General features: G+C 37.4%; 1 protein-coding gene across 1 annotated transcript in view; it reads left to right on the top strand.

The window, feature by feature from the left end:
* The window catches only part of CSMD1 (CUB and Sushi multiple domains 1), a 2,078,553-nt gene that overhangs the window by 382,152 nt on the left and 1,673,095 nt on the right, over window positions 1-23,306 (top strand). The window contains exon 2 of the mRNA XM_040243208.1: window positions 8,733-8,949. Within this exon, the coding sequence (XP_040099142.1) occupies window positions 8,733-8,949 (217 nt within the window). The remainder of the gene's footprint in view (window positions 1-8,732; window positions 8,950-23,306) is intronic.

Below are 23,306 nucleotides of genomic sequence, written 5' to 3'. Positions count from 1 at the left end.
CTCCTCAGGATGGGTCTCCATCCCTAACACTTTTGCCTCTCTTTTTGTCTTTTATATTTTGCCCTACCACTTTTGAAGAGAATGGGGCACATTTCTGGGTGCCTGCTGTCCTCCATCAGCATTAAGAAGTTGTTTTGTGGAAGTTGCTCACCACTGAAATGATCTTTTGGTGAATTTGTGGGGGAAAAGTGTCCTCCCCTTCCTATTCTTCCACCATTTTGGGATCTTCCTTTTTTTCAGTTCAGTTCAATTCAGTTGTTCAGTCATGTCTGACACTTTGTAACCCATGGGCTCCAGCACGCCAGGCTTCCCTGTTCATCACCAACTCCCAGAGCTTGCTCAAACTCATGTCCATCAAGTCGGTGATGCTATCCAATCGTCTCATCCTCTGTCGTCCCCTTCTGCTCCTGCCTTCAATCTTTCCTAACATCAGTGTCTTTGCCAATGAGTCAGTTCTTCTCATCAGGTGGCCAAAGTATTGAAATTTCAGCTTCAGAATCAGTCCTTCTGATGAATATTCAGGACTGATTTCCTTTAGGATGGACTGGTTGGATCTCCTTGCAGTCCAAGGGATTCTCAAGAGTCTTCCCCAACACCACAGTTCAAAAGTGTCAATTCTTTGGTGCTCAGCTTTCTTTATAGTCTAACTCTCATATCCATACATGACAATTGAAAAAACTATAGCTTTGAATAGATAGATGGACCTTTGTTGGCAAAGTAATGTCTCGGTTTTTTAATATGCTGTCTAGGTTGATCATAGCATTTCTTTCAAGGAGCAAGTGTCTTTTAATTTCATGGCTGCAGTCACCATCTGCAGTGACTTTGGAGCCCAGAAGAAATAAAGTCAGCCACTGTTTCCATGGTTTCCCCATCTATTTACCATGAAGTGATGGGACCAAATGCCATGATCTTAGTTTTCTGAATGTTGAGCTTTAAAGCCAACTTTTTTCACTCTCTTTTTTCACTTTCATCAAGAGGCTCTTTAGTTCTTCACTTTCTGCCATAAGGGTTGTGTCATCTGCGTATCTGAGGTTATCGATATTTCTCCTGGAAATCTTGATTCCAGCTTTTGCTTCCTCTAGCCCAGCATTTCTCATGATGTACTCTGTATATAGGTTAAACAAGCAGGGTGACACTATACAGCCTTGATGTACTCCTTTTCCTGTTTGGAACCAGTCAGTTGTTCCATGTCCAGTTCTAACTATTGATTCCTGACCTGCATATAGGTTTCTCAAGAGGCAGGTCAGGTGGTCTGGTATTCCCATCTCTTTCAGAATTTTCCACAGTTTATTGTGGTCCACACAGTCAAAGGCTTTGGCATAGTCGATAAAACAGAAATAGATGTTTTTCTGGAACTCTCTTGCTTTTTTGATGATCCATTGAATCTTGGCAATTTGATCCTGGCTCCTCTGCCTTTTCTAAAACCAGCTTGAACACCTGGAACACAGTTCATGTATTACTGAAGCCTGACTTGGAGAATTTTGCGCAAATTTTATTTTACTAGCCTGTGAGATGAGTGCAATTGTGCAGTAGTTTGAGCATTCTTTGGCATTGCCTTTCTTTGGAATTGGAATGAAAACTGACCTTTTCCAATCCTGGGGCCACTGCTGAGTTTTCTAAATTTGCTGGCATATTGAGTGCAGCACTTTCACAACATCATCTTTCAGGATTTGAAATAGCTCAACTGGACTTCCATCACCTCCGCTAGCTTTGTTCATCATGATACTTCCTAAGGCCCACTTTGCTTTGCATTCCAGGATGTCTGGCTCTAGGTGAGTGATCACACCATCCAATTATCTGGGTCGGGAAGATCTTTTCTGTGTGGTTCTTCTGTGTATTCTTGCCACTTCTTCTTAATACCTTCTGCTTCTGTTAGCTCCATACCATTTCTGTCCTTTATTGAGCCCATCTTTGCATGAAATATTCCCTTGGTATCTCTAATTTTCTTGAAGAGATCGTTAGTCTTTCCTATTCTATTGTTTTCCTCTATTTCTTTGCATTGATCACTGAAGAAGGCTTTCTTATCTCTCCTTGCTATTCTTTGGAGCTCTGCATTCAAATGGGTATATCTTTCCTTTTCTCCTTTCCTTTTCATTTCTTTTATTTTCACAGCTATTTGTAAGGCCTCCTCAGACAGCCATTTTGCTTTTTTACATTTCTTTCTAATTTGTATCTTATAATTTTCTGTGTACAGTTCTTTTGTCACATTAGGTAAGTTTATTCCGAGATATTCAATTCTTTTTGTTGCAATGGTGAATGGGATTGATTCCTTAATTTTTATTTCTGATTTTTCATTGTTAGTATATAGAAAAGCAAGTTACTTCTGGTGTATTGATTTTATATCATGCAAATTTTCTAAATGCACTGATTAGCTCTAGTAATTTTTTGATACTATCTTTAGGGTTTCCTATGTACAGTATCATGTCATCTGCAAACAATGAGAGCTTCTTTTCCAATCTGGATTCCTTTTATTCTTTTTCTTCTCTGATTGCTGTAGCTAGGACTTCCAGACCATGTTGAATAATAGTTTTGAAAGTGGGCACTCTTGTCTTGTTCCTGATCTTACGGGTAATGCTTTCAGCTTTTCACCATTGAGAGTAATGTTTACTGCAGGCTTATCATAAATAATCTTTAATATGTTGAGGTAGGTTCCTTCTATGCCCATTTTTTGAAGAGTTTTAATTATAAATGGGTGCTGGATTTTGATAAAGGTTTTTTCTGCATCTATTGAGATTATCATATGATTTTCATCTTTCAATTTGATAATTTGGTGTGTCACATTGTTTGACTTGATTATATTGAAGAATCCTTGCATCCCTGGAATAAACCCAACTTGACCATGGTGCATGAGCTTTTTGTTGTGATGATGAATTGTGTTTGCTAAAATTTTGTTGAGGATTTTTGCAGCTATGTTCATCAGTGATATTGGCCTGTAGTTTTCTTTTTTCTTTTTCTTTTTGTATTGTCTTTGTCTCATTTTGGTATCAGGGTGATGGTGGGCTCGTAGAATGAGTTTGGAAATGTTCCTTCGTCTGAAGTTTTCTGAAAGAGTTTTAGAAGGATAGGCATTATCTCTTCTCTAAATGTTTGATAGAATTCTCCTGTGAAGCCATCTGGTCATAGGCCTTGTTTATTGGGAGATTTTTGATTACAGCTTCAATTTCAGTGCTTGTAACTGAGTTGTACATAATTTTGATTTCTTCCTGGTTTGGTCTTGGCAGATTGAACTTTCTAAGAATCTGTCCATTTCTTCCAAATTATCCATTTTATTGCCATGTAGTTATTCAAAATAGTCTCTTATAATCCTCTGTATTTCTGCACTGTCTGTGAAACCTCTCCTTTTTCATTTCTAATTTTGTTGATTTGAATCTTCTCTCTTTTTCTGCATGAGTCTGGCTAAGGATTTGTCAATTTTATTTATCTTCTCAAAGAAGCAGATTTTAGTCTTATTAATCTTTACTATTGTTTCTTCCAATTTTATTTTTTGCTCAGATCTTTATGATTTCTTTCCTTCCGCCATTTTTTTTCTTGTTTTCCAGTTGTTTTAGGTGTAAAGTTAGGTTGTCTATTAGATTTTTTTTCTTGTTTCTTGAGGTAGGGTTGTATTGCTATAACCTTCCCTCTTAGAACCACTTTTACAGCATCCCATAGTTTTTAACTTGTCCTATTTTCATTGTCATTTGTTTCTAGAAATTTTTGACTTCCCTTTTGATTTCTTCAATAACCTGTTGGTTATTTAGAAATGTGTTTTTTAATCTCCATGTGTTTGTGTTGTTTATTTTTTTTTCTTGTAATTGATATCTAGTCTCAGTGTTGTGGTCAGAGAAGATGCTTGATACAATTTCAATTTTCTTAAATTTACTGAGGTTTGATTTTTGATCCAAGACATGGTCTATCCTGGAGAATGTTCCATGTGCACTTGAGAAAAAGGTGTGTTCTTCTGCATTTGGATGGAATGTCCTGAAGATATCAGTGAGATCCATCTCATCTAATGTATTATTTAAAAGTTGTGTTTCCATTGGTTTCAGTTGGTTTTAAAAATCTATTATTGTGCTAGTGGCAATTTCTCCTTTTATGTCTCTTAGTGTTTGTCTTATGTACTGGGTGCTCCTATGTTGAGTGCATAGATATTTACAATTGTTTTGTCTTCCTCTTGGATCAATCCCTTGATCATTATGTAGTATCCTTCCTTATCTCTTGTAATCTTCTTTATTTTAAGGTCTATTTTGTCTGATATAAAGATTGCTACTGCAGCTTTTTTTTTTTTTCCGCTTCCCATTTGCTTAAAATATATTTTGCCATCCTGTCATTTTCAGTCTAAATGTGCCTTTAGGTCCAAAGTGGGTTTCTTGTAGACAGCATATTTATGGGTCTTGTTTTTGTATCCATTCAGCCAGTCTGATTCTTTTGGTTGGAGCATTTAATCCATTTACATTTAAAGTGATTATTGATATATATGTTCCTATTGCCATTTTCTTAATTGTTTGGGGTTGTTTGGGTCTAGATCTTTTTTCTTCTGTTGTATTTCTTGACTATATAAGTCCCTTTAACATTTGTTGTAAAGCTGGTTTGGTGGTACTGAATCTTCTTAACTTTCGCTTGTCTGAAAAACTTTTCATTTCTCCATCAATTTTGAATGAGATCCTTGCTGGGTACTGTGATCTTGGTTGTAGATTTTTCCCTTTTAGTAATTTAAATATATCCTTCCATTCCCTTCTGGCCTGCAGTGTTTCTACTGAAAGATCAGCTGTTAAGCATATGGGGTTTTCCTTGTATGTTACTTTTTGCTTCTCCCTTGCTACTTTTAATATTGCTTTGTGTTCAGTCTTTGTTAGTTTGATTAACATGTATCTTGGTATTTTTCTCCTTGGGTTTATCCTGTATGGGACTCTTTGCCTCTTGGACTTGATTGACTATTTCCTTTTCCAGGAAGGGGAAATTTTCAACTATAATCTCTTTGAAAATTTCTCATACTCTTTCTTTTTTTCTTCTTCTTCTGGGACCTCTATAATTCAAATGTTTTTGTGTTTGATATTGTCCAGAGGTCTCTGAGACTATCCTCAGTTCTTTTCATTCTTTTTATTTTCTCCTGCTCTTCAGAAGTTATTTCCACCATTTTATATTCCAGCTCACTCATTTGTTCTTCTGCTTCAGATATTTTGCTATTGATTACTTCTAGAGTATTTTTAATTTCAGTATTTGTGTTGTTTGTCTTTGTATGTTTATTCTTTAATTCTTCTATGCTTTTGTTGATTGAGTCTTGCATTTTCTCCATTTTGTTTTCAATGATTTTTATCATCTTTATTGTAATTATTCTGAATTCTTTTTCAGGTAGTTTGCCTATTTCCCCTTCATTTGTTTGGACTTCCGGTTTTCTAGTTTGTTCCTTCATGTGTACAGTATTTTTCTGCCTTTTCATTATTGTTTTTTAACTTATTGCGCTTGAGGTCTCCTTTTCCCAGGCTTCAAGGTTGAATTCATTCTTCCTTTGGTTTCTGCCCTCCTAAGATTGGTCCAGTGGTTTGTGTAAGCTTCCTATAGGGTGAGATTTGTGCTGAGTTTTTGTTTGTGTGTTTGTTTTTCCTCTGATAGTCAAGACTGAGTGAGGTGGTAATCCTGTCTGCTGGTGATTGGGTTTGTATTTTTGTTTTGTTTGTTGTTTAGATGAGGCAATCTGCAGAGGATGCTACTGGTGGTTGGGGATGCCGGGTCTTGTATTCAAGTGGTTTCCTTTGTGTGAGTTCTTACTGTTTGATACTCCCTAGGATTAATTCTCTGGTAGCCTAGGGTCTTGGAGTCAGTGCTCTTACTCCAAAGGTTCAGGGCTTGATCTCTGGTCAGGAACAAAGATTCCACAAGTGATTTGTTATGGCATTAAGTGAGATTAAAACAAATATCCAAAAATGAGAAACCAAAAATGAACCCCAGACAAATGGCAGTTACATAACAGGCAAATAATAATTAAAATAATGGCATATACACATATACATATACACCCATGAGCAAAATCAAAGCAGTCCAACAAAAATAAAGTACAGTAGATTGACCTGGTGAACAAAGGAAACCAAAAATTATACCAGCCAGTACAAAACTAACTAAAGCACAAACTGGAAAACAAAACTAAAGCAAGATGCTAATTGGGGAATAAAGCAATGAAAATAAAACTAACAAATATGTTGACAGTAAAGGAAAGAAAGAAAAGAAAGAAAGAATAGATATACAAAGTTAAATAGAGGTAGATGAAGATTTATATACATTAAAGATTAACTGCAAGGGAAAAAGCAAACAAAGGAATAAATGTAGAAAAATAATAATAGGCTTAAAAAATTTTTTTAAGTGAAAAGAGGAAAAAAAAAAGCCGAAAACCTCCCCAGAACTGCAAGAACCCAACATAGAAACAGAGGTGTATAACAGCAATAAAAAATGTGACTGTGGAAAAAAAAAAAAAAAAGAAGCTCAAAAGCTTAATTAGATTTCATAGTGCCAATAAAATCACCAACTACCACAGAGCAGGGAAAAAAGGAAAAAGAGAAAGAAAAAAGTCCAAAAGAGTCTACAGAACAAGTCAAAACACTAGAATGATAAATGTTTTTCTTGAGTCACTGCTCTCAGAGTCCTTTCCCTCCCTGGGAGTCACAGTTCACCTTATCTCCATAGGATGCCCTCCAGCACTGTGCTGATCTGTGGACCTGCCCTGGGGGCAGCTCAGATTCTAATCTGGCCCAACTCCTGTGTGTTCTTGTCTCCAATGTCCACAGCTATCAGAACTGGTGCATTTTGTTTTGCTGGAGCTCTCAATGGCCTTATATATATATTCCATTGACACAGAGTCTGCCTAGTTGATTGTGTGGATTTAATCTGCAACTTGTACAGCTGGTGGGAAGGTTTTGGGTCTTCTTCCTTAGCCACACTGCCCCTGGGTTTCAATTGTGGTTTAATTTCCACTTCTGCATGTGGGGCATCCACTGAGGTCTGCTCCTGAGGCTGCCCTGGAGGACTTGGATTTGCCCTGTGAGGGCCAGGTGTAGAGGTGGTGCAGCTGCTTGGGTTGCAGGGCTTCTGGCAGCACCAGGTACTCAGGGGAGTTGGTGGCTAGGGCAGCAGGAAATGTAGTGCTCTAGAAGGGTATGGCAACCAGTATGGGCCAGTACGCTCCAGTGTTCTTGCCTGGAGAACCCCTGTCCCTGACAGAGAAGCCTAGCTGGCCACAGTCTAAGACTGCAAAGAATCAAACACTACTGAAGTGACCCTGTGCGCATAGATGGAAGACTTTTTTTTTTTTTTTTGCCAGTGGCAGCTCTGCCCTAGTGAGAGTTGAGCATGAAGATGGCATAGCTGCTTGGTTTGCGGGGACCCTGGCAGCACCAAGTGTGTAGGGACACCGACTGCCTCCACCACAGGAGTTACGGCCCTCTCAGAGTCTCTTTTTTGAGCCTCTTGTAGCTGGTGATCAGAAAGCCTGTTTGTCCAGTCTTTTCCATGACTCCACCCATTCAGGCACTTAGAGGGCTCCCTTGCCTGGGGTCTTTCTCTGTTGCTCTGCTTGTCAGGCACATAGAGGGAGTCCCCCTGGCTAGGGCCCTACTCTGTAGATCAGTGTGTCAGGCACATAATGGGGCACCCTGGGTAGGGTCCTACTCTGTAGTTCAGTGCATCAGGCGTTTGACAGGCCGGCCTCTCTATTGTTCAGTGTGGGGAGAGGGAGGCTATGGTGATGGCTCCACCCCCTACGCATGACTCAACAATATCCCCTTGCTGCCATGGCTCCCTGGCTGTCCTCCACAGGCATTTGGACCACAGTCTCCTCCCTCAAACCCCCTTGATCTGTCCTTCCACAGTCAACACCAGCCCTCACCCTGGGATTGCTCCACAATCCTTAAACTCCAGCTCCCAGTCGCTGTGCCTTCCAGGGGACCCTACTTCCTGTCTGGGGTATTTATGGCTGAGGCAAGGACTGTCTGATTTTCATTCCATTTAGGCTGCCACTGATCAGCTGTTTCACTCTCAGCCTTAAATGTTTCCCCTCTGACTCAGACAATTGCCCCCACGTGGGGATGGGACCCCTGCTTCAGCTCCCCCACCCACGGAGAGCAGGTCCAGTCCTATTAACACTCCTGTTTTCCCCTCTAGTTCGTTCATCTCTCCAAGTTTTGCATGGTTCTATATATTCTTTTCCATTGATTAGGTACTTCTGTCCACTCTCAGCTGGCATTCTGTCTGCACTTGTGTCTGAAGGTGTATTCCTGATGTATCCATAGGGATAGATGTACTCCATGCCCACCTACTCCTCTGCCATCTTATTCTCTGTTGCTATCCCACTCTAGTATTCTTGCCTGGGAAATTTCCATGAGTAGATGGGCCTGGTGGGTCACAGTCCATGGGGTTGCAAAGAGTTGGGCATGAACAAGCACACACGCATTCTCTATTTTTTAACACTGGAGAATACTGCTGCAATTTATCACTCAGCATTTGTGCATGAAAGATCACACAATAAATCGTTATAAAGACAGGCCAGGGAGTTCCCTGGTGGTCTAGTGTTTAGGATTCTGGACTTCACTGTCATGGCCCAGGTTCAATTCCTGGTTGGGGAACTGAGATCCTCCAAACCAGAACGTACAGCTTGCCCCCCCCCCCCCCCCCCAAAAAAAAAACATAATGGCTGGAAAATTTTACAAAGAATAACTTAAAGATAGGCCAAGCTTATATGCTTTCTTGTGTGTGTTCTTTTCCAGGTCAGAACTGTGGGGGCTTAGTTCAGGGTCCCAATGGCACCATCGAGAGCCCGGGGTTCCCCCACGGCTACCCCAACTACGCCAACTGCACCTGGATCATCATCACGGGAGAGCGCAATCGGATACAGCTGTCCTTCCACACCTTTGCTCTGGAAGAGGACTTCGATATTCTGTCAGTGTACGATGGACAGCTCCAACAGGGCAATCTGAAAGTGAGGTAAGGTGTCCACTCTTCCTGTTACAGACCAGGTGGCACGGTTTGACATAATCAGATTCTGAAACTTCACTGGGGTTAGAATTTGAATTTAATGATCAGAAAGTAACATCTTAGTTACTATAAAGAAAAAGTAAAGATTGGGGATGTGTGCACCATGTTTTCAATCCCTAAAAGCACAGCTTCTTACTGAAAGCAATCACTGACTTCATTAATTGATACCAAATTGTTCAAGATGGGTAAAACTGTTGCCAAGGTAATTTAACTACAGTTACAATACACCATTGTTTTTAAGCAACTGTGGGTTTGAGAGAAAAGGCACAAAGCTACATGTCTGAGTACAATTTAGAGAACAACAAATGGAACCTTGATATTGTCATAGAATATATTCATTACAAAGGACATAGAAGGTGGGTGGGATAAAAGCATGGAAAAATATTGCGCTTTGGAAAAATTTTGGTTTACACTGTCATAATATATCCCATTGCTCATTAGCTTTCTCTTTTGATATATGATTTTTCACCATGAAGAAAGAATAATATTTCCTGGGATGATTGTAAGTTATATTTTTAATTTATCACCAAGATTGTATCTGTACAATATATCCATCTTTTTGTTTTTTTAATTTTGGCTAAGGAATAAGGAATATCCATTTCAAAGACATTGGAATTTCTTAATATATTAATAAATATATAACATGAATGCATATGAATATCAATGTATTAACTAGCTAGTCAATGTGTTAAAAATAGATTATGATTATATTTCAAAATATTCTAATTGCATTTCTTTATGCATTTTCAGATATAAAACATCTTATAGTTTTTTTTCTGATCCATCTTCAGTGTTACTGTCTGCATTTCCAGTTGTCCTTTCTGAGACTTACTGCATATGATTACCTTCTTTATGGACTCCCTTAGCCAAGCTTGCTTTCTGCTTGTCAAGGATGCATGGGCCAGTGTGTTTGGACAAAGTATCTACAGAGGCAGTACTTGTTAATTTGATGCAAGATTTCTTAATTTCTTTGATGCTCTTCTATTAGTTATTTACCAGTTTTTATTCCACATAAATGATTCTACTAGGGAATAAGCCTATTTTGTAATAACAGAGAGAATTTTAATAAAAACTCCAAAGAGTTGTGACAAAAAATAGATAATCCAGTTAACTCAAATATTAAGGCATATAACTCTCTGTTAAAAGTAATTCTTTCTCTTTTGATTGAAACAAAGCCTATTGCATGTGGAAGTAAAAAATATTTTTCTGTGAGAAAGAGTGCCCAGCTTCTGCATGGTAACTTTCCCAGGAGTGGGCTCAGATGCAGCCAGATCAATCATCTGTTGAATGTGGTTTTTAATTTACTGTCCAGCTGAAAGCACTCCTGTTCTGAGGGGAAAACTACAAATGATCTTCTAATCTATTATTTTAAAATATCCAAAGTCATTTTTATTCACCTGTTAGGTTCAGGCATTATTTGGTTTTGGGGGAGCAGTTTCCAAAGTAGTTATCATATAACTACTGTTACATAAACTTCTACATAACTACATAAACTTCTGTTGCTTATAAAACAAACAGCAAAAAAAAAAATTGATTAATATTTCTGATCCCTGTAACTCTTATAATTTCTATAATTCTATTCTATTCTAAAGGAAATCTGTTTTAAATGTTAATTTTCTCAACTTTAATGTTGTTTAGTTGCTAAGTCATGTTCAACTCTTTTGTGATCCTATGGACTGTAGCCACCAGTCTTCTCTGTCCATAGGATTTCCCAGGCAAGAATACTGGAGTGGGTAGCCTTTTCCTCTTCCTGACACAGGGATTAAACCCAGGTCTCCTGCATTTCAGGAATTCTTTACCGTCTGAGCCACCAGGGAAGCCCAATCTATCTTTAAACAATTTATTATTCCCTTAAGTTTTTAAGTTGATACTATGATCATTTTATATGTTAATGATCTTCCCTGGTGGCTCAGACCATAAAGTATCTGCCTGCAATGTAGGAGACCTGGGTTCATTCCCTGGGTTGGGAAGATTTCCCTGGAGAAGGGAATGGCTACCCATTCCAGTATTCTTGCCTGGAGAATTCCATGGATAAAGGAGCCTGGTGGGCTACAGTCCATGGAGTCACAAAAATTTGGATATGACTGAATGATTAACATTTTACATGTTAATAACTATAAAGTTTAGGAAAAGGCATACCTGCCATCTTAAGTTTTATAGCAGGATCAGCAGTAGAAATATTAAGGTTAGAATAGTTAGATTCATTGTATGTTATTCTGAGGTACTTTATTAATATTGGTGAGTTATATATGTGAATCTTGATTCTTACTCACTTAGATGTTTTAACTAGAGAAAGTAAGGAAGGCTGATAAGAAAGAAAAAAAAACTGCTTGGGTTTGTACAAATTAATCAGTTACTTATAAGTTTTCATTTGAGATGAATAACAAGTCAAAATTCTATGTGTTTCCTGTCCTTACAGTAAGGAAGATGTTTTTGTCTTTCTATTAAATGATATAACTTTTCCTCTGAACTCCATACTCAGAATGCCTCTTTGAGTGGACATCCTAATAGTACATTATAATTCTTCTGGGCCACAGAAGTGACCATTTCAGGTGTTCTAACAAATTCCCAAAGCATATCAGAAACAGAATTCCAATAATAACTGCCAAGCGTGCTGTGCTTAATCACTCAGTCATGTCCGATTCTTTGCGCCCCCATGGATTGCAGCCCACCAGTCTCCTCTGTCCATGAGGATTCTCCAGGCAAGTATACTGGAGGGGGTTGCCATGCTCCAAGGGTCCTTACAAATATAAAATTTGAATCAAGAATGGTGTGAAAAAGTAAGTAAATAATGTTATGAAATAGGAAAAATAATGATGTGAAATAAAAACTGTTCTCATTATTAGGGCAAATATGTGAGCATGTTGTAGTATTTCAACATTAGTTAATGGACAAAATAGTTGCGTAATAATAGTATTGAAATCTAATTAATAAGGTTGAGGTAGACTCCAAGGCTATTTGTTTCCCATTGTATCTTGGAACAGTTGGTTTATTTCTCAAATAAAATTAAATTGCAACCCAGAGAATCTCTGGAATTCAAACAAAGGACACCTTTGTGAGAGACTTGACTGCGAGCTGCCGATTCACTCAGTTGTCAGGGAAGTTACCACTTAGAGCTGTCATGGTCTCTGGCTGTGTTACTTCTGTACAAACACTGTTTTTAGCAGCTCAAAATGTGCTCTAATGAAAATTGACAGTGTATAATATTAAACAACTTGATCATTTTATTATAAAGAAATGTATTTTGTGCAAATACAATAGATAAACTTTTTTATATAAATTACACAAGATTTAGATGTAATACCCAGCTAACAGAATTTGAGGTTAAGAATTACTCATGTTTATGTTGTAACTTGAAATTTAGTAAAAATATTTGATTTAACCTATGTAACAAAAAAACTTTAAACAAAGCAATAGTGTACAGTGTATGTTTCATTTTGGATTATCTATATGAAACAAACTCATATATGATTTATATACCCATCAATAAATCAACTTTTAGTATGTGGCTATTGAACATTTTTTAAAAAATTGGAGACTAATTACTTTACAGTATTGTGGCAGTTCTATTTCCAATTTTTTAAGGAATCTCCACACTGTTCTCCATAGTCGATGTACTAGTTTGCATTCCCACCAACAGTGTAAGAGTGTTCCCTTTTCTCCACACCCTCTCCAGTATTTATGGCTTGTAGACTTTTGGATCGCAGCCATTCTGACTGGCGTGAAATGGTACCTCATTGTGGTTTTGATTTGCATTTCTTTGATAATGAGTGATGTTGAGGATCTTTTCATGTGTTTGTTAGCCATCTGTATGTCTTCTTTGGAGAAATGTCTGTTTAGTTTTTTGGCCTACTTTTTGATCGGGTCATTTATTTTTCTGGAATTGAGCTACAGGAGTTGCTTGTATATTTTTGAGTTTAATTCTTTGGCCATTTCTTCATTTGCTATTATTTTCTCCCATTCAGAAAGCTGTCTTTTCACCTTGCTTATATTTTCCTTTGTTGTGCAGAAGCTTTTGATTTTAATTAGGTCCCATTTGTTTATTTTTGCTTTTATTTCCAATATTCTGGGAGATGGGTCATAGAGGATCCTGCTGTAGTTTATGTCAGAGAGTGTTTTGCCTATGTTTCCTCTGGGAGTTTTATAGTTTCTGGTCTTATGTTTAGATCTTTAATCCATTTTGAGTTTATTTTTGTGCATGGTGTTAGAAAGTGTTCTAGTTTCATTCTTTTACAAGTGGTTGACCAGTTTTCCCAGCACCGCTTGTTAAAGAGATTGTCTTCTCTATGTTGTATATTTTTGCCTCCTTTGTCAAAGATAAAGTGTCTTATCATACAAATTGTGAAATTATTTGTTATAGTTCTGTGAAAAATACTGTTGGCAGCTTGATAGGGATTGCATTGAATCTATAGGTTGCTTTGGATAGTATACTCATATTCACTATATTGATTCCTCTGATCCATGAACATGGTATATTTCTCCATCTATTTGTCATCTTTGATTTGTTTCACCAGTGTTTTATAGTTTTTTATATACAGGTGTCCATAGGTGCATGGATTTATCTCTGGGCTTTCTATTTTGTTCCATTGATCTATATTTCTCTCTTTGTGCCAGTACCATAATGTCTTGATGACTGTGGCTTTGTAGTAGAGACTGAAGTCAGGCAGGTTGATTCCTCCAGTTCCATTCGTCTTTTTCAAGATGGCTTTGGCTATTTGAGGTTTTATGTTTTTCCATACAAATTGTGAAATTATTTGTTCTAGTTCTGAAAAATACTGTGAGTAGCTTGATAGGGATTGCATTGAATCTATAGATCACTTCGGGTAGTATACTCGTTTTCACTATATTGATTCTTCCAATCCATGAACACAGTATATTTCTCCAACTATTTTGGTCCTCTTTGATTTCTTTCAGCAGTTTTTATAGTTTTCTATATATAGGTATTTTGTTTCTTTGGGTAGATATATTCCTAAGTATTTTATTGTTTTCATTGCAATGGTGAATGGAATTGTTTCCTTAATTTCTCTTTCTGTTTTCTCACTGTTAGTGTATAGGAATGCAGGGGATTTCTGTGTGTTGATTTTATATCCTGCAAATTTACTATATTCATTGATTAGCTCTAGTAATTTTCTGGTAGAGTCTTTAGGGTTTTCTATGTAGAGGATTATGTCATCTGCAAACAGTGAGAGTTTTACTTCTTCTTTTCCAATTTGGATTCCTTTTATTTCTTTTTCTGCTCTGATTGCTGTGGCCAAAACTTCCAAAACTATGTTGAATAGTAGTGGTGAGAGTGGGCACCCTTGTGTTGTTTCTGACTTTAGGGGAAGTGCTTTCAATTTTTCACCATTGAGGATAATGTTTGCTTTGGGTTTGTCACATACAGCTTTTATTACATTGAGGTATATTCTTTGTATTCCTGCTTTACGGAGGGTTTTTATCATATATGGATGTTGAATTTTGTCAAAGGCTTTCTCTGCATCTATTGAGATAATCATATGGTTTTCATCTTTCAATTTATTAATGTAGTGTATTACATTGATTGATTTGCAGATATTGAAGAACCTTGTATCCCTGGGATAAAGCCCACTTGGTCATGATGTATCAACTTTTTAACATGTTGTTGGATTCTGTTTGCTAGAATTTTGTTAAGGATTTTGCATCTATGTTTATCATTGATATTGGTCTGTAGTTTTCTTTTTTTGTGGCATCTTTGTTTGGTTTTGGTATTAGGGTCATGGTGGCTTCACAGAATGAGTTTGGAAGTTTACCTTCCTCTGCAGTATTGTGGTGGTTTTTTCCATACATGGACATGAACCAGCCATCGGTGTACATGTGTCCCCTACCCTGACCCTCCCTCCCACCTCACTCCTCATCTCATCCCTCAGGGTCATCCCAGTGCACCAGCCCTGAGCACCCTGCCTCATGCATCAAAACTGGACTGGCGATCTATTTCACATATGGTAATATACATGTTTCAATGATATTCTCTCAAATCACCCCCACCCTCACCTCGCAAAGAGTCCAAAAGACTGTTCTATACATCTGTGTCTCTTTTGCTTTCTCGCATATAGGGTCATTGTTACCATCTTTCGAAATTCCCTATGTATGCATTAATATACTGTATTGGTGTTTTTTCTTTCTGACTTACTTTGCTCTGTCTGCTGATGGACATCTAGGTTGCTTCCATGTCCTGGCTATTGTAAACAGTGCTGCGATGAACATTGGGGTACACATGTCTCTTTCAATTCTGGTTTCCTTTGTGTGTATGCCCAGCAGTGGGATTGCTGGGTCATATGGCAGTTCTATTTCCAGTTTTTTTAAGGAATCTCCACACTGTTCTCCATAGTGGCTATACTAGTTTGCATTCCCACTAACAGTGTAAGAGGGTTCCTTTTTCTCCCCACTCTCTCTAGCATTTATTGTTTATAGACTTTTGGATAGCAGCCATTCTGACCAGCGTGAGATGGTGCCTCATTGTGGTTTTGATTTGCATTTCTCTGATAATGAGTGACGTTGAGCATTTTTTTTCATATGTTTGTTAGCCACTTGTATGTCTTATTTGGAGAAATGTGTTTAGTTCTTTGGCCCACTTTTTGATTGGGTCACTTTTTTTTTCTGGAATTGAGCTGCAGGAGTTGTTTGTATATTTTTGAGATTAATTCTTTGTCAGTTGCTTCATTTGGTATTATTTTCTCCCACTCTAAAGTTGTGGTCCATATACACAAAGGAATATAACTCAGCTGTTAAAAATAATGCATTTGAATCAGTTCTAATGAGGTGGATAAAACTGGAGCCTATTATACAGAGCAAAGTAAATCAGAAAAACACCAATACAGTATATTGAGCATTAAATTAAGACTTCTTGTGAGCACAAAAGAAATGATTAGACTAAAATTAGAAATAGAAACCTGCTCCTAGATTATCTAGAATTAAAACCTTAGTTACTCACTGCTTTTCAATTAATTTTTATGGGAGTATAGTTGATTTACAATGTTATATTAGTAAAGTGAATCAGTTACTCATATGTACATATTTACTATTTTTTAGATTCCATTCCTATAAAGGTCATTATAGAGTATTCCCTGGTGTATACTTTGCTTCCCTTTTGGCTCAGACAGTAAAGAATCTGCCTGCAATGTGGGAGACCTGGATTTGATCCCTGGGCTGGGAAGATTCCCTGGAGGAGGAAATGTCAACCCACTCCAATATTCTTGTCTGGAGAATCCATGGCCAGACGAGTCTGGCAAGTCCATGGGGTCACAGAGAGCTGGACATGACTGAGCAACTAAGCACAGCACAACACTTCACATATAGTAGCACGTATGTGTCAATCACAATCTCCCAATTTATCTCTCCTCCTTTTTCTTTCTTTGTAACAATAAGTTTGTTTTCTACATCTGTGACTCTATTTCTGTATTGTAAATAGATTCACATGTACTATTTTCTTTTTTTAGATTCCACATATAAGTGATATGCAGTATTTGTCTTTCTCTGTCTGGCTTACTGCACTCAATATGACAATCTCTTAAGTCCATAAATGCCACTGCAAATGGCATTATTTTGTTCTTTTTTATAGTTGAGTAATATGCTATTATGTGTGTGTGTGTATACATATACATATACATATACATATATATATATATACATATACATATACATATATATATATATATACACCACATCATATTTAGGATATTTAGGTTGCTTCCATGTCCTGGTTATTGTGAATAGTGTTGCTGTGAACATTAGGGTACATGTATCTTTTCAAATTACGTGTTTTTTTAAATAGATATGTCCAGGAGTAGGACAGCTGAATTATATGGTAGCTCTATTTTTAGGTTTTGAAGGAACCTACATACTGTTCTCCATAGTGGTTGTATCAGTTTATATTCCTCCAATAATGTAGGAGGGTTCTCTACACCCTCTCTAGCATTTATTGTTTGTAGATTATTTGATGACAGGGCTGACTAGTGTGAGGTGATACCTCATTGAACTTTTGATTTGGATTTCTTTAATAATTAGTGATGTTGAGTACCTTTTCATGTGCCTCTTGGGCATCTGTATGTCTTCTTTAGAGAAATTCTATTTAGATCTTCAGCCCATTTTTTGATTGGGTGTTTTTTGCTTGTTTGTTTTATATTGAGCTTCATGAGCTGTTTTAACATTTTAGAAGTTAATGCATCATCGGTCACTTAATTTGCAAATATTTTCTTCCATTCTGTATGTTGCCTTTTCGTTTTGTTTATTATTTCATTTGCTGTGCAAAAGCTTTAAGTTTAATTAGGTCCAATTTGTTTATTTTTGTTTTTATTTTCATTACTGTAGCAGGTGGATCAAAAAAGACCTTACTGTGATTTATGTCAGGGAGTGTTCTGCCTATGTCTTCCTCTAAGAGATTTATAGTATCTGGTCTTACTTTTCAGTCTTCAATCCATTTTGAGTTTATTTTCTGTATGGTGTTAGAGAATGCTCTGATTTCATTCTTTTACATGTAGCTTCCAGTTTTCCCAGCACCGCTTACTGAAGAGACTTTTTTCTCCACTTTATACTCTTGCCTCCTTTCGGTAGATTAATTGACCATAGGTGAGTGGTTTTATCTCCGGCCTTTCTTTCCTGTTCCATTGATCTATATTTCTGTTTTTGTGCCCTTGCTGCTTTTTTTATGAGCTGTCATATTACTGCTATTTTTTAAATCTCTGGCCATATTGACTCTGTAGTTTCTCTTGATTCTCAAATCTCCATGAAAGTCCCACCAGGTGGTCATAAAACCCTAAACATTTTATTTTGCAGTATCGCTCTTTAAACCACAGCCTGTTTTGATCCTCACAGAAAATGCTCCATGAAGGCCCTGTCCTGTCCAAGGTTCACCCTACATAGGGGTTGACCAATGTACTGAGACAATGATACATGGCCACAGGCTCACCCCCCCCTAATCCTGAAACGGTTGCTGTGCTCCTGTCTGCATTCTATGTTGCCAGTAAGAAGAACACTCTAGTCAACGTGACCCTGATATTAAAGGAACCCTCCAATCTGACCCCAAACTATTAAACATGTCTGCCCTCCAGTCTCTTCCATGTTTCCTCTGTAGTGTTTCAGTCCACTCTGGCTGTTATAACAGGATATACCATGGACTGGGAGGTTAAATAACAATGGACTGGTTCTGCCCCCATAGTTCTGGAGGCAAAAAGTTCAAGATTAAGTTGCCAGCAAATTTTGTGTCTAATGAGGGCCTTGTTTCTTTGTTCATAGGGGCTACCTGTGTCTCTGCTGTCAGTGTCTTCATATGGTAAAAGGGGCTGGGGAACTTTTCAAGGTCTCTCATAGAAGAACGCTTATCATAATCATGAGAACACCACCCTCCCTAGTGTTAGTCACTCAGTTGTGAATGACTCTTTGCAATCCATGGACTGTAACCCACCAGGCTCCTTTGTCCATGGGATTTTCTAAGCAAGAATACTGGAGTGGTTGCCATTCCCTTCTCCAGGGAATTTCCTGACCCTGCGTCTCCTGTATTGTAGGCAGATTATTTACCATCTGAACCACCAAGGAAGTTCCTCACCCTTCCGGGAAGCCCCCCACACTCCCTAATCACTAACTACTTCCTAGAGCCCCCACCTTCAAATGCCAGCACATTAGCAGTGGGGGTGAATGTGAATTTGCAGGGGGGGAGAACAGATGTTCAATCTATGAATATATTTTAGGGGACATATTTAGTTAAATGGGTCTATGAGTTATTCCTTGTTCTGACCTTGTAAGAAAATATAATATACTACAATATTCCTCATCTTTCACTCTGCTTGCCTAAGTTATATTCAACTTTTAAAACCAATTACATACTGTATTTATTAATATTTCACAAAATTGTCCCTGTGCATCTCAAGTTAAAAAATGACACCCTTCCAACAAGTCTTTTTTTTTTTTTAAGTCTGAATGCCTTTAGCCCTTGCTACTAACATAGACCTTGAATCATATACTCCTTTGAAATCACAGGATCTCTGATGTTGCCTTTGTTGAAGGTTGTATATATCTTTGTATGTTCTAATATGGCAAATAGAATATACATCCTCCAAGGCCAAGAACTGTGCTGTAACTATCTTCTCTGATGAAAACAGATACATCAGTTTAAAATAGTCATAAATCTTCATGGAGAAATTTTGATTTAATTCCTGATTCAGGACCACCCCTCACTGAACTCTGTGTGTCTAACCCAACATGACTTAAATATAACTATCTCCTCTAGGTGAGCATAGAGACAGTCATATCTTGTAGACATTCTCTAAATTTGAAGTTGTATTTCAATTTGTCCCCAAATCTAAAATAATTGAAGTTGACATCAATTTCCAAATATGATAATGTTATAATATCAAATTTGGAAAACAAATCCCATTATAACCTCAAAAAGTGAATAAAAGTGGACCTATGAAGGAATACTGTGCCATGCAGAAGTGGCCTTTTATTCCATGATTATTATAAGTTCTAGGAAAATAGCTGTGACAGACTTCTTCGCTCTATCTTCCTCTCACTTTTACAGGATTACCCCTAATTTTCAGCATTGATGGTGTTAAAAGAGGTAAGAGATGACTGTGATAGGGTTGTGAAAGTCAGAAAATCATGACTGGGTGATGCTAAGGTATCAGTCTTGTTTTGTTTTGTTTTGTTTTTCAAGGAAATGTGGTTGAATGTATTACTGAAGAAATTTGTATAATATTAACTCTATCTGGTGATGTTTAGAACTTGAGAACTTTTAAGGGCTAATAAGGGGGTTTGGTTGAATTTGGATTAAATTAGGCTAAAGGCCAGCAGTGTTGAAATTCCACCCTACTTTCCCCCATTGTCATTATGAGGTCCTAGGGAGCCATTCACAGACCCATAGTCGGATAAAAATCAAAGCATCATTTTATTTTTAGCTTGACTGGTGACTATGTAAGACTCTGAGAAACATAGGATGAAAAAATAGGATAAAAGCTTCTGGAGTATCGTGTTCATACCAATGACATCTTAGCATCTCATCACATGCGGCCAGCCACATGGTCAGGGACTGGAAAGGATGGGGCAGCACCATCAGACCAGCATGCAGTCAGGGAGGGCCCTGGAGAGACGGTCTTCCAGTCTGTGCGAGGCAGCAGAAGGGCCCGCTCCGCAGGGTGGACGTCTCAGGCTGTTAAAGCCCAGTGGCCCCACCAGCGCTTAGGGATCCAATCAAACAGGCCCTTTTGTCCAAGAGAGGCCAGTGCAGAGAGGCTGTGGGGGACAGCGACAGTGTTCCTTCCTCTCCTACAAACCTATCATGTTTTGATGAGTCTGTGAATCTGTCAGCCATGATCACTATTCTTTGCACATATTGTAAGATGGTGAAATTAAAAATCATTGACACAGCATCCAAATTCCATTCCAGAGCATATGCTTTATATTAGCAGCTCATGGTCAAGATAAATGTCACTGGGTAAGGTTGAGTCCATTGGTTTATTAAGTTGGTGGTCTGCAGCTGGCTAGTGTTGAAGAGAAGACGAGTAAAATCAAAGACTCAAGGATCCAACTGAGGCCTAAACATATATTTCTATTTGCATTTATATAAAAATATGTACTTTTTGCTTACCAGGTGGCACTAATGGTAAAGAATCTGCCTGCCAATGCAGGAGACATGAGAGACACAGGTTCGATCCCTAATTTGGAAAGATACCCTGGAGGACGGCATGGCAACACACTCCATTATTCTTGCCTGGAGAATCCCATGGACAGAGAAGCCTGGCAGGCTACAGTCCATAGGGTCACAAAGAGTCAGACACGACTGAGGTGACTTAACATGCATGCACACATGTAGTTGTATATAATATTCTCAGTTGACTGTAATGTGCAACAACTTGTTAAAAACTGCATGTATTTTTCCATAAGACTCATTTATTAACAAAAAATGACTAAACTGCTAATAATGAGAAATTCTGGAAATAAAATATGAAGCATTTAAGGGAGATAGGCAGAAATATGTTTGCAAAACTACAAGTAAGTTTTAACATGTATTTGGATTCTGTTTACTACTATCCATGCTGCAGTGGTGTTTTTACACGAGCCAAAATGGATGGTTTATTTAATTATCTTGGTCATTTTGGAAGTAACAAATCATATTAATATGAGCAACTGAGTGTTTTGAGTAACCATGAATATATGTATGGGGAACATATTTCCCAACCCCCCAAATACTAGGACAGATTTCTTGTATAAATGTAGATATATGGAAAGGCACTCAGAGTTACAGAGAGAGGATGAAAGGACAAGAAGACTAACATAACTTGCAACATGACCCCATTTTTAGCAGACAAATCCATTTTGAGGTCTTGGCGACAGAAACATGAAAGTAGACAGAGTTTTATAAAATACAAAATCTTGTCTTCCCTGATTAAAACAAAATTAACATGTTGGACCATCAATTTAAATATTAATATGTAATGATAAAAATACTAACAAGAACTACTTCAGTATACGTAACTTAGAAGTTATGGAGAAAACGACTGAAGAATTGGACATCCTGAAATTTAAAATCCAAAAACAAAATTGAGAAAAATAATTTGCAATAGTGTGAAACACAAGGGCCTATTTCCTTAATTTATAACATGTACTCCGAGAACTAGGAGGAATGAAATAAATCCTTTAATTGAAAGCCAGGTAAAAATATGAACAAGGAGTTCAAATATAAGCCATCCATGGTAATAAGTATATTTAAGGCAAATTAAAACAATAATCCAATATAATATCTCACCACTCTGAATGGCAAAACTTAAAAATTTTTGGTAACTCAGAGCTTTTGACATACTTAGACAAATGCCTTTATATCCTGTTGGTAAAGTTATGAATTGCAGCCATTAGTTTTGGACAGAAATATTGAAATTTCTCTCAAATTTAAAAACTATTAATGCAAGCTGTCTCTTTCAGCAAGGCTATTCTTCATAAGAATTTATTATACAAAACTACCATGAAATATACATGGAATGATATGCTTATGGGCACGTTTTGATAGCATTAAAAACAGATTAAAAAACGCATATTTTTTATTTTATAAGAATGTCTATCTTTCTAGGTTAGAGGATGCATGTATTACAGTGTACTATGAAAAAATAATAAATGAGATCTTTATTTGCTAGCATGAAGAAATTTCTCAGTATATACTTCCCTGGTGGCTCAGCTGGTAAAGAATCAACGTGCAATGGGGGAGACCTGGGTTCAATCCCTGGGTTGGGAAGATCCTCTGGAGAAGGGTACAGCTACCCACTCCAGTATTCGGGCCTGGATAATTCCATGGACTATAGTCAGACATAACTGAGTGACTTTCACTATAGGTAACACTTATAAATTATAGCAGTATCGGTGTTCAGTTACTCTCAGTGTTTTATTTTCTTGAATAAGTGATATGTAATATCTCATAAAATACCATCTGGAATTATGGATGCTGGCAGGACCCAGAGTATCCCTTTCTTATATATATTCAATAATTGCAGCACGTTGTAGTGATTGCAAGGATGCGGTCAAAAGGAGAATCAGGGCATCTATCCAGCCTGAGGGCTCCCTGAGGGCTGCCTTCCAGCCATTGTCATTTTAATCAGGATAAAATGCTGCCTTAATCCAGAAAAAGTATGGCTCTCCTGGTGTTCAAGGCAGGCTAGGAGTAGAGGAGGTTTTGTTTTTATTGTTGCTTTTTTCTCTTTATTTCACAATTCAGATGCAGTTGATGTACAATCTTATATGACTTTCAGGCATATATCAGAGCATTCAGAATTTTTAAAAATTATATACTCTTGATAATTATTGTAAACTTGGCTGTACTCCTTGTGTTATACAATATATATTTGCAGCTCATTTATTGTATACATAGTAGTTTGTACACGTATTAACGACTAGTTTTATTTCCCTGGGTTTGTTTCTATTTTGTTACATTTATTCTTATATTCACTTAAAAAAAAATAGTTTAGATTCCACATACTAGTGAAGCCATACAGTATTTGTCTTTCTCTGTCTGACATTTCATTATGCCTACTGCCCTACAGGTCCATTCACGTTGCTGCAAATGGCAAAAATTCATTCCTTTTTATGGCTGAGTTGTTTTCTAATATATACCACATCTTCCTTATCCATTCATCTGTCAATGGGCACTTGGGTTGCTTCTGTATCTTGGCTCTTATAAATAATGATGCTATGAATGTTGGGGTGCATATATCTATTTGAATTAGCATTTGGGTGTTTTTGAGTTTTGTAAGTATGTGTGCTCTGCCTCTGGACTTCTTATGGAGGCAATTATCTCTATGTCTATGAATATC

The sequence above is a fragment of the Oryx dammah genome, unplaced genomic scaffold (assembly GCF_014754425.2).
Source record: "Oryx dammah isolate SB20612 unplaced genomic scaffold, SCBI_Odam_1.1 HiC_scaffold_7, whole genome shotgun sequence".
Lineage (NCBI taxonomy): Eukaryota > Metazoa > Chordata > Mammalia > Artiodactyla > Bovidae > Oryx > Oryx dammah.
Note: the sequence above shows the minus strand (reverse complement) of the source record. Positions and strands in the feature narration are given on the sequence as shown.